The 15,187-nt window shown below is 46.7% G+C and overlaps 2 protein-coding genes across 10 annotated transcripts in view; one reads left to right on the top strand and one right to left on the bottom strand.

Moving 5' to 3' along the window:
• Nucleotides 1-1,488: 1,488 nt before the first annotated feature.
• The window catches only part of dnaaf9 (dynein axonemal assembly factor 9), a 32,401-nt gene continuing 18,702 nt past the window's right edge, over nt 1,489-15,187 (bottom strand). The window contains exons 37-43 of one of the 9 annotated variants that reach the window (XR_012958970.1): nt 15,034-15,148; nt 10,444-10,473; nt 5,985-10,184; nt 5,678-5,744; nt 3,748-4,628; nt 3,142-3,325; nt 1,489-1,933 (exon numbers count right to left, since the gene is read on the bottom strand). Coding sequence is in view for 1 of the 9 variants with exons in the window: in XM_076107429.1 (XP_075963544.1) it covers nt 15,042-15,148 (107 nt within the window). In the remaining 8 variants the exon portion in view is untranslated. Of the gene's footprint in view, nt 1,934-3,141; nt 3,326-3,747; nt 5,745-5,984; nt 10,185-10,443; nt 10,474-10,747; nt 15,149-15,187 lie in introns of those variants that run through there. The other 8 variants (XR_012958971.1, XR_012958969.1, XR_012958974.1 and 5 more) reach the window with 8 other exon arrangements.
• ky (kyphoscoliosis peptidase) lies at nt 3,783-8,894 on the top strand. Its single transcript, XM_076107431.1, has 6 exons — nt 3,783-4,328; nt 4,996-5,110; nt 5,965-6,084; nt 6,472-6,679; nt 6,795-6,985; nt 7,182-8,894. The coding sequence occupies exons 1-6, from the start codon at nt 3,783-3,785 to the stop codon at nt 8,507-8,509; spliced, it is 2,508 nt and encodes an 835-aa protein (XP_075963546.1). The 3' UTR covers nt 8,510-8,894.

Below are 15,187 nucleotides of genomic sequence, written 5' to 3'. Positions count from 1 at the left end.
GGATACGCTGCACACACACACACACACACACACACACACACACCTCATGATACACTCCAACTTTAGCCCCTTTCAAGTCTAAATGTCATATTATCTTATTTTCCTATGCTTTTGATACATTTCCTCCGATGCACCTTTATTTAATGTACTGTTATTAAATGTATTCTTTTTTGTTAAATGCCTACAGTTGTCTTGTGTACCGTCCAGATTGCGATTAAAATCAGCTTGAAACAAAAATAATTGAGTGTGAATGTAACTAAGCAAACAGTCGTAACTCAAGGTCCACTTACTGACCTTTTCTGGATGTTCAACGTCTCCCCGTCTCCCTCTGCAGGCGGAGTTTGTGCGGTGGACACAGAGTTCAGTTGTCATCATGCCACTTAGTTCTACAGTTGGAGGGCGAGAAAGACCAACTCCAGAAAAAACAGTAAGAGGACCTTGAGTGTTAAATAACAGCGATAAGCACTAAGGAGTGTACACTGTCACTGGCCTCCAAATAATAAGTACAAAAACATTTACATTTACAAAATAACTGCAGTCATCTCTGATCCCAGGAGGAATGTGTTGGATGTGTATTTATTTAGTGACCATGTACTGAAAACACACAGTCTATTCATGTCTGATGGTTACACAGGGTGAAAGGTTGCTGAATACATTGGACTGACTTCTAGCGTACACCAGACTTCTAAAGCTCACAAACACCAAAAGGAAGTGAAATCCATATTTTCTCACTAAAGCCTGGAAGCAGATCCTCTTTTTTTCAGCCTGCAGTGATTTCCTTTTCATTTCTCTGCCATATCAATGCTTCACATCTCCCCCTTCGTGTGTTTCACCTCTCTCTGAGTTGGAGAGAATCCCCCTCCCCCCTCCTCCTCTCTCTCCCTATTAAGCCGGAGCGAGATTCCTTGGCTGACAGCTGTTCCAGATGGCATTATTACTCCTCGGTTTCACAGTCAGCTGGCTCAGGATCCAGCGTCGACGGATGGACGGCCACCTCCATCCTCGACATCAACACCAACATATGGCGGTGTTATGTAACACCGTGTCTGTGGGGTGAGCGGAGGTGTTACGGTGATCAACCAACAAGTTCTCCTTCTTTCTCTTCATTTTTTGTGGTGGATCAATTTGACAAAAGCTGGATTCACATTTCCTGTCTGTGGTATTTATGCATGCACGAGCATGTTGGAAGTTCAAGGCACCAGTGGTGAAGCTGTGTTAACGGCCTGTTTCCACCGCTCATTGGTGGAAAGTCCATTTACAAAAGTACAGTACTTAAGTACACATTTGGGGTACTTGTATTTCCATTTTGTGCCAATTTATACCATTACTCCACTACATCTCAGAGGGAAATACTTTACTTACGCTGGAAAGTGTTTCCAGGTTTTCACAAGATGTTACTGTAATAACACAACATCATTTACTGTGAAAGTGTGGTGGAAAATAATCTTTTTAACCTCCCGGTGAGAAATAATCGAGATGAGAAAACTCTTAAAATATAAAAACATATTTAATGAACAGACACTTCAATAATAAATCAGCTGAATGGATAGAGCTCTTTCCCCACGGATGGTTCGGAGGTCTAACAACAATGAATAGACAAAACAGAGTACATATGCGCGTTATCTCGTCTCGTCTCCTCTCCCTTCAGTCCTCCGTCGGCTGCTGCACCCCCCAAGGCCAGGTTCCCAGCCTTTTCGTGGGAAGAGGGTTCGGGTTATATGCAGGTTTAAGCGATACAAGTTATAACTAAAAGAACCATATGATAAATTTCCACAACAATGCGACGAGTGGCCAGTAATCTACCGTGAAGTCAGTCAAATCATTTCCGGTGCACTTTTTACTCATTTGTCTGACAGCTTTAGTAACTGATGACAGGTCTTCATCCACTTCCTGTCCAGTGAAAACCACGTCTCTCCAGATGTGTTGTGACAAACTGAAAGATGCTAAAAAAGCTAAATATTTAAAACCAGAATCCAGAAACATCATATATAATAGTAAAGTACATTAAACTGCTGAATAAATACTTTAAATACATTTTGCTGATACATACTTTTACTTAAGTAAAGTTTTGAATGCAGCACAGTGTGCTACGAGTACTTTTACTGAAGTAAAGGATCTGAATACTTCTTCCACCACTGGCTGCTCCAGAGTAGCCCCATGAAGTGCAGTCTCTTCAGGTGTAAATGTTGTTGTTTTAACAAGTTTTTCCTTCTTAATGAACGAGGTCTGTGTTTGGAACTGTAGTTGTAAGCCGATAAAATGTTTTGAGACATTGTGATACTGAGCTGTGTGCAACCATTAAGACCTCCTCTGCACATGTCTAATCTAATAAAAGTGATCACATGTTCAGACGGTGCCTTGCAGAATGCTACTGAGATGAAGTAAATTGTGTATTTCTGCGTGCGTGACAGAAACGGGGGTGACTGAGGGTGCGTTTGATGTTGACGCGGGCGTTGTCGTTGGCCAGGACCCTCCATGAACCCCTTCGTTTGGCTCGGACCCCTCCGTCACGTGCCAACCTTCCCACCGGGCCACACACACACATTCACACTCGCTCGTGCGCTCGGATATTAGCAAATGCATGTACGGAGCACACAAACACACACAAAGCACATCAGAGCGCCCATCTGTGAGCCACACACACACTTAGGAATACACTCACACACACACACACACATGGACGTCACGCTCCTCAGTTGGGGCTTACTCTATTGGCTGGTCTTAACTGCTTTGTAGTATTTTTAGGCCTGTTATTCTGGGGCCTGTCCTGGCAGGCCACTGGGGGAGTATATAAGCCTTCCCTGTAACCGGGGACCACTGAGAACACACAGTGGAAACATCTCTGCCCGACACTCCAGCAAACATCCAGCAGGCATTTGAAATCCTCTCAGGGTGAGTCAAATACTCGCCGACTTTTAGGGATGTAGCGGCACTCAAACCTACCTGGACTGGGTTCACCCGCCTTTCTTTTTATGTGTAAATCTAACATGAATAGAGTCATCATGAACACCGAAGATCAGTGATACTAAAATGCTGTATGTTGTTTTTTGGGGGGTGGGGGATAAGTGCTCGTCAGAAAAAGAAGATTGTGAGTGTATTCTAGCATTGTGATTGGATTAACTCCAACACGAGTGGTGATACCTCACGATATCGTCCGGGAGTTCTGCCTTAGTTGCACTCCAGGAAGGTCAGAGGTCAGGGTCTGCGTAGTGCCCACGGGGCCGATAGGACCGAGTGGCCCCGCTGGACGACACTTGAGCCTTGGCAGAGACTTCGGTCCGGGGCATCCGGGTTGAAGGACGCTCAGTGTCTCCGCTGTGCCAACCTGCCAGAAGAGTTTCAGTCAACATACGTTCACCAGCGTGTTCACACACATGTTGCTCGTTTTTAGGACGCGGCCATCAATCTGCAGGTTCATCACATACAGGAAGTTATAAGGTCACACTAATCTGGTGAGGGCTTTGACTTTCTTTGCGCCGCTCGCTGTGACAGTGACTAATGATTCCAACCTTTGCGTTCATTTCTGGTCATGAATAGACATGATATAATTGCCAATTCATCACTGTCTTACACAGAATGTACTATATAGAATATACTTCCTGCATCACTCAGTGCAGAATGTATCTTTATCACAGCCGCCATGTGTTTGATTGTAAGCTATTGAACAAGGCACTGAAGCTCTGCTCAGATATTTAAGAATATTAGCTAAAAAGAAACTGGCTTCTGTCTTGTTTGAATAGTATCTACCTTCTCTTTGGTTAGGAGGCCATGCTTCCAGCATAATGTCAGCTAAAGTTGCAATTCAGAAGTTCTCCTTCCCCTTCTCCTGTGCTGCACGCCTTTCTCAGCAAGATGAGGTGACCCAGGAGGGACGCGTTCAGGTGAAGCTCCATGACCAACAGGAGAATCGGATCTTAAGCGAAGCGAGCCCTGTCGCTGTTACAGGAGCTCTGGTACAAAATGAGAAGCAGGCCCAGAAGAGTCCAAAGCCTCCTCCTGGGGGGGACAGGCCAGCTGCCCGGGTCCTGGTCTGCACCAACGCCTCCCAGAGCGCCGTGATCTCCAGGCTGACTGTCGAGGGCGAAGATCAGCGCCCCGTGGCGAAGAGGCAGCTGTCGTCCGAGAGCGCGGCCAGGACCATCACCGTGGTGAAGAAGAGCGCCGTGAGGAAGGAGGCGGAGGAGCACGGGTACCTGAAGCCGAAAGCACACCTGGGACAGAGGGCGCCCCCTCCGGCGGCGGGCAAGAGGCGGCGTCGAAAGGACCTGTTCACCAACTCTGAGGTCTTCAACAGGGTCGACTCTCACGTCATCAGGGCCGGAGCAGAGGTGAGCACACTCACACAGAACATCCTGCTACACCACAACACAGGAAGTGCCAACACGTTCACGTCTTATTGATAAAAACAGAAGCTTTAACCTAAACGGCGACCAACATAAGTGCACGTTTCACATGTTAAGCTGCTCAGAACAACAAACATCACGGTCAGCTCATCCATCCTTCAATAAGATAAAACAGACCCACAGCGGACTGAGAGCAGCACTAACAAGGCCAGAACAGATCCGGGTCTTTGTGGTCCTGAGCTCTGCAGGAGAAGCATTGAGGAAATGATGACGTCGACTCATCTGCTGCAATAAAACCATAACAGACACGTCAGCTCTCAGGCAGCACATCCTTGAGCAGAGACCACAGTCACCTTTGTTCAAAACACTGAACGACACGGAGAGATGGCAAACAGGATGCTGCTGTAAGACGAACAAAAACAAGACTGACGGTGGTTTACATGAAGACATACAGACTGCATCTTTGGATAGCTATATGATTAACACTTATAGGACTGATCAACCGATAGAAGCACCTTTGATCTGACAGGCTCTTGTGTGTGTGTGTGTGTGTGTGTGTGTGTGTGTGTGTGTGTGTGTGTGTGTGTGTGTGTGTGTGTGTGTGTGTGTGTGTGTGTGTGTGTGTGTGTGTGTGTGTGTGTGTGTGTTACAGCTGAAGGATAAGTGTGTGTATGATGTGAAGACGATAGTGCAGAGCATCACACAAGGAGCCAGAAATGAGCTGGAGAGGCTTCGCGCCATCTGGGTCTGGCTGTGCCACAACATCGGTGCGTATTCTACTGAACTACGCTTACTCGCATATAGATGCTACAGTTCTGTGATACTTCACAGGCGTTTGCTGTTTTTCCTGTGTTTTGCATTAAAATTGATCTTTTATGTAATGGACCGGCACAAAATAGTCGTGTTGTTGAAGTGAAATAATATTCAAAAAAATAAAAAACTGAAAAGCGGTGTGTGGGACTGCGGGCGACTGCGGCTTAGTGGAGAGCAGGGTTGGCAGGGTCGGCCTTCAGTCAAAGGATCGGCGGTTCGGTCCCCGGCTCCGCATGTCGATGTGTCCTTGGGCAAGACACTTAACCCCAAAATTGCTCCCGTGTGTGTGTGTGTGTGTGTGTGTGTGAGAGAGAGAGTGAATGTTAGCTAGTCCTGACGGTGGGCAGCCCCTACCATCAGCGTGAATGATGACAAGTAGTGTGTAAGCGCTGAGTGGTCGGAAAGACTAGAAGCTATACAAGCACAGTCCATTTTCACCCCCTTTGCTGTAAAGCCTCTAATAAAGATCCAGTGATATAAATTACCTTCAGAAGTCACATAATTAGTTTTAAAAAGTTCACCTGTGTGCAATCCAAGTGTCACATGACCCAACGGAGCATCATTAAAGAATATGGCTCCACAGCAAACCTGCCAAGAGAGGACGATATATTACTAATTATGTGATTTTATGTGTTTTTATTTTACCTCACCAATTCTCCCCATTTTGTGTCGGTCTATTACATCAAATCCAAATAAAAGTCCATTTTAATTCCAGTTTGTAATGCAACAAAACAGGGAAAACGGCAGGAAGGGGAACATAAGGCACAGTGCTGGTTGTTTTGGGATAAAAGGAATGCTGTCTTCATAGAGTACGATGTGAGCGGGTACCTCGGCCGCTCAGAGAAGCTGTGCTCCCCGGAGGAGGTGATAGCCGCCGGGCGGGGCGTGTGCTGTGGCTACTCCAGCCTCTGTGCAGAGATGTGCAGGTAAACACATCTTATGTCTCGGACTAAACCGTTATGCCTTCATTGAGATGTTCAAGAGATGTTGAAAGAATAAAAATGCAACAAGAGCTTCCTGTGTAAAGTGAAAAACATGTCACAAAATATGATTCATATTGCAGCACATTCTTCTGTTTGAGTTCTGTTGAGTTCAACAGTAGTCAATACAAAGTTTAAAGCCGCTAAGCGCTCATTCTCTTCAGATTCCTCCACTAGGCATTGTGCTGCATCCTTCCCTTCTGAGTTGAAGACATAGTATAAATAATGTGGTTTTATTAAAGACCGACAGCACAAACATAACCTTGAACATGCGCTTAAGCACACCGGATAAAAAACAAGAAGCAATAAATAAAAGCAGCAGTGAGCGCTCTGTGTGCTTTGTGTTTACAGAGAGGTGGGCATTGAGTGCCAAGAAGTGCCGGGCCACAGTAAGGGCATCGGGTACCTTCAGGGCCAGAGCCTCAAGAATGTGAACTCCGACCACCTGTGGAACTCTGTGCTTCTGGGAGGACAGTGGTTCCTATTGGACGCCTGCTGGGGAGCCGGACGGGTAGATGTGCAACACGAAAGCTTCATCAAAAGGTTTGCGAAGGTTTCCGTAAAGTTTGCCCTTTCGCTTACCGTCACACACACACACGAAAACCAGCAGCGAGTTGAGTCTCAAACCAGTCTGCCGTCGCCATCTGTTGCCTCCAAGGTTCGACGATTTCTATTTCCTGACGGACCCAGAGGAGTTCATAGAGTCACACTTCCCCGATGAGGAGAAGTGGCAGCTCCTGGACGCGCCCATCCCCCTGGAGGAGTTCGAGAGGAGGGTCTTCAAGACCTCAGCCTTCTTCACCATGGGGCTCCGGCTGATTCAGCCTCACCACTTCCACATCGTCACAGGTCCGTCCTCAGCTCACGGGGTGCAAATGTATCAATCCTCCCGTTTTTACGTCATTTTAGGCACTGGAAATCAAATGATATGCATGTTATTTAAGTATTTGCTTCTGTGAAATGGATTCAAGCTATTATGCCGCACCAATATCTATTTTCAGCTAAAGAGAAAAGCTCTTAAAAACACTTCTGGTTTCCTTCTCAGATGATGGCGAGGCAAACGTGTCCCTGAGCTTCTCCAGGCCAGCGACTTTCACTTATGACATCACACAGCACCAGGACCTTCTACATTGTGGAGCTCCAGAGCAGAAAGACTCCAGCAACTCCTCCTTCGGCCTCCTGACGGTTTCCCATCGGAGCATGAAGCTGCAGCTGCTGCCGCCCGCGAGCGGCGTGTACGACGTCAAGGTGTTTGCCGGGCCTTTAACGGTCACCACGTCTCTGATTTGGGTCTGCTCCTTCACGGTGGAGTGTCCGATCCCCAGGGCCATGGAGGAGATCCCAGAGAACCCCTTCTTGTCTTGGGGCCTGCAGCCCGTTGCCGGATCTCTGGGCATCGCGGGCAGCAGCCAGGGCAGCAAGGCCGCCGAGGCGGTAGAAGGCGTCTTCGAGTTGGCGTTGAAGACGTCCAGGCCTCTGATGGTGCTGTGTGAGCTGGGCCACCCAGGCCTGGAAGCTGCTGTGGCTAAGCGCTGCCTGGCTACGCAGATCCAACCGGATGTCCTGACCTGCCACGTCCTGTGCCCCCTGCGCGGCTTCTACCGGCTGTCGGTGTTCGTGCGAGACTACGAGAAAACAGAAGTCAAGTTCCAGAACGCTGGAAACTTCCTGTTGCACTGCAAAGGGAAGGTGGTCGGACCGGATGAGCTCTACCCTCCTAACCTGAGCTCGGTGTGCGGGCCGGGGACCCGCACGTTAGAGGCGGGGCTGTCCAAATTCAGCCACACGACAGCGCTGGTGAGCACCCAGCAGGGCAAGTGTAACGTCACCTTCCACAACCAGCGGGACCTCGAGCTTCACACTGTGCTCAGCAGAGAGGAGAACAAACCGGCAGCCGTCCCGCTGTCACGGCAGCTCTTCTGCACGTACACGGACAGCAAGGTGACGGTGAGCGTCAGCCTGCCCGACGCCGGGGTGTATCGGCTGGGCCTGTACGCCAAAATCACCCCTGGCGGAGATTTCAGCCCCATGTGTGACTTTGTTCTGAGAAACAGCTGCGATCAGCCGGGGCCTCCGTTCCCCGGCGTCTACTCCGCCTGGAGGAAAGGTTGCGTGCTCTTTGAGCCTCGCGTGGGCCTGCTGGAGCCCCTGGCGTGGGTCCGCTTCAGGGTGAGGGTCCCCGGGGCCCAGAGGGTGAGCATGATGGGAGAGACGCAGACTGATCTGAAACTGAATAAGAGCAGAGTCTGGGAGGGCGAGGTCTTCAGTGGAAACGGTCTCCAACCTCTGAAACTGGCCGCCGCCTCGGGGGAGTCCAGTGACATGGCTGTTTTATTGACCTTTGACATCAAGCAGCTGGAGGGAGAAGTGTGATGGTTCTCTGAACACAGCTGCGTAATAAAGTTATTGATACTGACTTATGTAAATCACATCCACTGTGAGCCACAATCATTCAGGTTTAAGTGCATCAACACAACAGACGTCACAACGAGGTGGAAGGAAACTGAATTTGAAATATGTTCCTGTGAATGTGTCAGTTTGTAGCAATGAAGTGATAGAAATATAACACCAGACTCACCTGGCAATTGTTTGGGATTTTTTTGAAAGCTATTACTTGATCCAGGTAGTATTCAGTGGTGCTCAGCAGTGATGTCATACAGATACATACAGAGTGCATTTGTGCATTATTGTTGTTTTAAGAAATAAACCTGCATTATGAAATGATGGTTGTCAAAAAAGCGTGCAATAAAAATACATTGTGAAAACAACGTCTACAAACTGGAGTCTTTTCTTCACACTGGAGGCCTATCAATGATGTTAACACATTTGTTTTAATTCTAATGAAAGGTTAAGGTGCCTAAATATAATATCCAGAAAAATACACAAGGACTATAAACTCAAAACCTGCTTGTATGCAGACCGAGGTTTTAATAGTTTTGAATCTTTAATGAGTTTTTATTTTTACTTTAGTGTGCTTATAGTTCTGAGTTTAGTTTCAGTTGGTCAGACATGTTTTGTTTTTGTTAGGGCAGGTAGAATGTCTCTATAAGAATATATTAAAGTTTACATCAACATACAGAACACATGGGGAGGACTCTCATGTCCCATGTTTAATCCTCATATATACTATATAGTGTCTGATCCGCCATCCGTTATAATATTCACTTGACTTTCTCGAGAGTTGACCGTATTCTCGCTTTTTCCTTTTTTTGGTGCGATATATTTCAGCTAAAAAACTAAAACTGATTTACGTTCATTTTTATTTTATTTACCAGTTTAGTTTTTATTAAAGGATATAGTTTTTACTATAATAACCCCGATTGGGACACAGCTTAAAAAAACAGATTAATAATCAATGACTATTCTGAAAAACTAAAGGTTTTCACTCCGTTAGTTTATTAAACACAGCTCAAGCCAATGCGGTCTCTTACAGCAGCAGTATAACTCCTACCTTCATGGGGGGGGATGCTCTCTGCAGTTGAACTGTATTTACACAGAGAGCTGTTTGTTACTCAGCCTATCCTCACTGACGTAAATGGGGTAGACAAAATAATAGAAACACTCGTTCAAACTCGATGTCCCATTCAGCTGGAGAGAAGTCAAACCCAGAGGCCAGTTGTTGTTGGGGTGAAGGCCGGTGGCGCCTTCCTTTCCAGCACACCAAAACATGCAACATATTAGCTCATCTGAGAACATCACAATCCCACTTAATAAAAGTGATCAACTGTAACACACAGTGCACTATTGTTACAGTGACCCCGGACCCACTCTGCAGGATTTGGGAGACGCCAGCGAGAGTCATGAGTGTTTACATGCGGCTGTCATAGTAGCCCGCAAATAGCCTCAGTTAAAATACAACGGAGGGGCGGGGGGGAAGAGCGGTTAATGGTGGGAGCGATATGGTGAGAGTGTGTCAAGTGTATCTGGAGGGGGGGGGGGGGGGGTCTTGCCTTGAGTCGCTGGGGAGAAACTGGCGGCACAGTGGTGGCAGGAGAGAGGCGAGGAAACACTGATGTCAGAGGTGAGCCATGTGGAGGACTGTATCTGCCTGGCAACAATACAAGGACACACACACACACACACACACACACACACACACACACACACACACACACACACACACACACACACACACACACACACACACACACACACACACACACACACACACACACACACACACACACACACACACACACACACACACACACACACACACACACACACACACACCATCCTCTTTCATTAAAACACACACACAGCATGAGGAAATGTAGGGCTAAACCTGTGTGTGCAAGATTCCTCACATTCTCTCAGCACTATTTCAGCTGCCATTGCTTCTTATCAAAGTGCATTAATAGCCCCCCCCACACACACACACACACACACACACACACACACACACACACACACACACACACACACACACACACACACAGTACTTCTGTTTAGTCTACATCTCTCAGTCCCAATAACAAAGAGCTCCCCCGCCTCAGTTGGTGCTGATACAGGTTCGGATGCAGAGTGACAAATGTGTGGCTGCTGACATCTGAGAGCACAACGGTTATCGCACAAATGTTGCATTAAGTGACAAAAGAACAAACAATGATCAACCATATAAATATTTAATGGGATACGTGGTGCAATAGAAACAGTTAGATTATAAAAGCATCAGTCACAGGATAAAAACAGAAGTTACAGTAGTTTTTGTGCAAATGCAATTCAGTTTCTGCTCACTTTCTGTGAACACCCTCAAAACTAAATGTGGAAGTCAGTTTGGCACTTCTGAAGTGAGTTATTTCTTCCATTGGACGGCCTGTAGATAAAGGAGAAGAAATGAGCCCTTTGCTTTTCCCCCCAGATCTAATTCTGTCATCCCGACACCGTTACTTGACACAGATAACAACCTGCGCTTTGTTTTTTGTACACGACTGCGCAGCCGGCCGGTACGTAGCTACAGACAGAAGATATTAACCACAATTTCACCCCCATCTTCTTCTGTAACACTCGGGTTTCATTGGGGCAAATATGTAACCTCAGGAAAGGAAATAATAAGAACACCTGAGCAAATCCGTCTCTCTGTCTGTGAGGACTGTGGGGTGATTCCCTTTGAACCTCGATAGGACAGAACAGCCCAAACAATTAGTATCAGCCGTCCCCCGAGGCCTGAGGAATGTTTGGACGGTTAAACATTATTTGCAAGCCGCCCTCTCCAATAAGCACAAAACACCTTAAAATATCCACTTCTTCAAGGAGTGCATACATTCCACACAGTTGGTCCTTTTGAACACCGGAGCCAATCTTCAAAACTAGAAAATAACAACCCCCCCCCCCCCCCCCCCCGATATAAAACCAATTAACACCAAACTTTGTTTTTGTCCTATAACTTCAGCTACAGAGTGGCTCGCCTCCACACACAGGATGAAGACACCAGGGTGCTCAGTTAGCCAGAGAGCTGCGTAGCGGTCACACTGAGAGGCTTGTGGAGGGCTCTTTGCCCCCCCCCCCCCCATGTGCAATATAAGTAGGGGGTCACCCAACAAACTCAATGCTCTTTTTGTTTTGTCTGATACCAACTCGGGCTGGGCATCAAAGACTGATCTCTACTTCTCATTAATTAAGAGACAGTTATTGCAGCTCAGCGTTAAATAGTAGTAAGTCTACAGTTGAAGCATCCAAACTGAATGGTACCCAGCCCGTGTTCCAACATCTTTTTTGGTTAGTTTACCTGAATCGCCCCGAGCCCTCCCCCCCGTGTGACATCGCCTGCTCTACCCTCTGACTTAGTAAAAACACATTGCTCTAGAGAGCGACTCTATGGATTCCTTTCACTGAATGCAGCTTTATTCTCTGCTGTTCTTAGCCGGAGCCAAGGCACTGCTGGACCGGACCCGACGTCTCACTACCGATCACATTCTCTTTTGACTTTATTTGTTTTGCATCTGCTTTTGCGAGAGGAGACGTTTTGCTTGCATCTAGAATTCTCAATTCACAGTCTTACAAAAATACTATTTGTCATGTCCGAGGTAATTCAAATTTCTTAGCAGATATGTAAAATAAATGTGATTATTTTCTCTTTGTTGTACCAGTTTGGTGAAAGGCAATTTTGTTGGGAATATACACGGTATCATATTCACGTGACATCTCAACACATGCAGAATAGTGTAGACGTACTTGTAGCAGTAGTCGTGTGTATGTGTTCGTGGTCATTTCATTTAAATATCACAAACATCTTACGTAACCCTCGGCTCTTTAAGGACTCGTTTGTCATCTCTTGGCCAAATATAGTTTCCTCTTCGCTGCTCCTTGACGTGTGGAGCAGGTTTGTGGAACCTTTCGTCTCCCATACGTCAGCCTCGCAACTATTTCGCTGTCAATCAAGGGAACTCTCTGCAGTATTACGGAACTACAGAACGACAGCAACTGTTGCTCACAACAGAGAGCAACCCTGACACGTTAAACAGAGCATCACGCATTTTGTCAACACAGGATTAATGTTGCATATTATCGTGCTCCACTTATCCCCCCCCCCCGTAATCTGTTTGCTGCATTACGTTGTCATTTGTAAGCGTGGCATCTCACTTTATGGTGTTTTGCGAGCTACAAGCAGTCAAAGCTAGAAGAATCCAAGCTGTGAGAGACTGCTCATCTGTTTGCTAGGCTTTGTCCTTAAAGAGCTTTTTGAGGGTACTGTAAGTACAATATATATATATATATATATATATATGTAAAAACACGAGGTACAATTGCAGTTCTTTTATAGAGTAAAAGAGAGGAATGAGTAACTTTGGGTGGGCTCCTCTTCTCCATGTGAGCCCCTCATGCCGGGGGTAATACGTGTTAGAGGCTATGTGCTATTCTATGCATTCTATTCTTCTAAGAGACAGCGGCACATCTAGCATAAGACGCTGTGGCTGGTTGGGATCAAAGCGGACTCTGGCGAGAGGACGGATGGGGCCAGCAGTGTGAGGCCGAGGTCAGATTGAGGATTATTTGAATACTCACAAGTCGTCCGGGAGAGAGAGAACTTGCTAACAATGTTATCACTCTTGTCTTTTGCCTGCCAGCTGACAACTACATTATTGATTCTTCTTACTGGCTGTTGACAGCGCTGACAGTCAGACATGTAAAACACGACATAGCCAGCGCTGTGATGGCAACACTAAGGTCACCACTGATCTAATAATATCCAAGATAAGAACCTAAAGCAAGCGCTTCCCTCCACTGCTGAGGCCTTAGACTATGCTCTTAACAGAAACACCCTTCCTCTCTGAGTACTCAGTGAATACAGGCTGGTGTTTGTGTTTGGGGTAAAACTACAAAGGCCAATGCAATATATTGTACCGTTGTAGCAGCAGCAGCATGTGTGCGTATTCTATGTGCACTAAAATGTTCCTTTGTCAGCATCAATTCACCCACAACGTGATGATTAGTCTTCATGTTACACTGCTGACCCCATAATGAATGAAAGCCATGAAAGCTCCAGAGACTGTAGGGTTCCTACACACTTCTAAAGTCCGCTGATTTACCACGCTTTTACTTTGAAACGCTTCTTTGCTTACATATCACATAGCGGTAAATGTGCAGCTGCACTAATGACGACGACGCAGGTTTTCCCAGGAAATGCCCCACAGCTTATCGAACTCATTTAAAACCTGCGTAGGAACCCTGACCAGAGGAAGACATGCAGAGGACATGAGTGTGACACACGAACGCAGAGCGAGCTGTAGCACAACGACTCATTCAAACAGGACACAAAGTCACAACGCCCGTACAAAGCATTACACCCGTCACTAAAGGCTCTACTCGTCTTTCCTCATGTTCCCCTTGTCCGACCCACAAGATAAAAACAAAACCCGGGAATGTTGACACTTTGAACTAATGCAACCATAAAAGAACATTTTGACCAAAATGATGCAATGAGTGCTCCACACCTGGCTGCAGTGAGCTTCTCTCTGTTAACTAGCAGCGTTATAAAGAACAGAACGGAGTGCTTTCAGCTTGTGTTGGACACGTTACCTCAGTGTTTCAATGTGTACTGGACGGCCTCAGCTTTGCTGCAAGGACTGAAGTCTGCTTTATTGCACTTTCATTAGATTCACTTCAGGAGTCTTAAAATAAAGCACTGGGATGGCGTTTAGCTGTGATTAATGGCATCATTCATCAGTTGTCTGCAGCCAGCAGGCTGTCCAATGTTTACAGCTCCATGGCCAAGCGCTCCCTCTGCTGCAGCGTGGCACGCATACAAGATAACAGGTGGGCCGCGGATTGGGTGACAACAGAGGAGGAGCGATTCTTGAGAAACCCCACCAGGGAGCCCACCAGAATCACACGGCTAGCCATGCCTGTCCACAAATAGGCATTCATTTACCAACTGTGATAAACAGTAATGCGCGGGCTGACGGGAGAGTGTGCGGTTGGAAACTCCCTTCGATTGTGAAAGTCTCTTCGCTCGCAGGCTTAGCGGCGTAATCGCACTGGTTTAAAGATGGAGTCTTGTGTTGCGTTATGTTTCAGATTCGTCCGCAGTTGTGAGCAACTCTCATCTCTTGGTGAAGACGTCTTAATTTGGATTAACGGAGGTGACCGCATCGATTAGTCACAGTCATTTGATGAATATGATGCCTAACTGTACAGTTAGTGGTGTTACTGTAGGAAATAAGGCAAACCGCCCCGCCCACTTATTTTATGTGTGATTATTTAAAAGCTCATCTGCACTCAACCTTTCTACTGACAACAAATCAGGAAACAAAGTGACATCGTACGGAGATAATGAACGGACTTCCTGTGGTGTGACCAAACATTGAGTGTTTGGAACATAAGCCCTGTGCCCTCCCCGTCCCCCCCACGGTGGTTCCCTTAGTGTTAAATAAGACAGATGGAGGCAGTGGACATACAGATTCTATCAGGGATCAAACAGGTCAGGCTGTCCCTGCAGCTCCAGCTGACGGTTGAATAGCTCGACCTCTTTGTTGGCCTCGGCGAGGTACTCCTTAATAAACTCTTCCATGTCTGTGGTAACAGCGATGTAAGGGAGACAGCAGCACAATC

The sequence above is a fragment of the Anarhichas minor genome, unplaced genomic scaffold (assembly GCF_050575085.1).
Source record: "Anarhichas minor isolate MPS153535 unplaced genomic scaffold, ASM5057508v1 ptg000038l, whole genome shotgun sequence".
NCBI classification, from domain to species: domain Eukaryota; kingdom Metazoa; phylum Chordata; class Actinopteri; order Perciformes; family Anarhichadidae; genus Anarhichas; species Anarhichas minor.
Note: the sequence above shows the minus strand (reverse complement) of the source record. Positions and strands in the feature narration are given on the sequence as shown.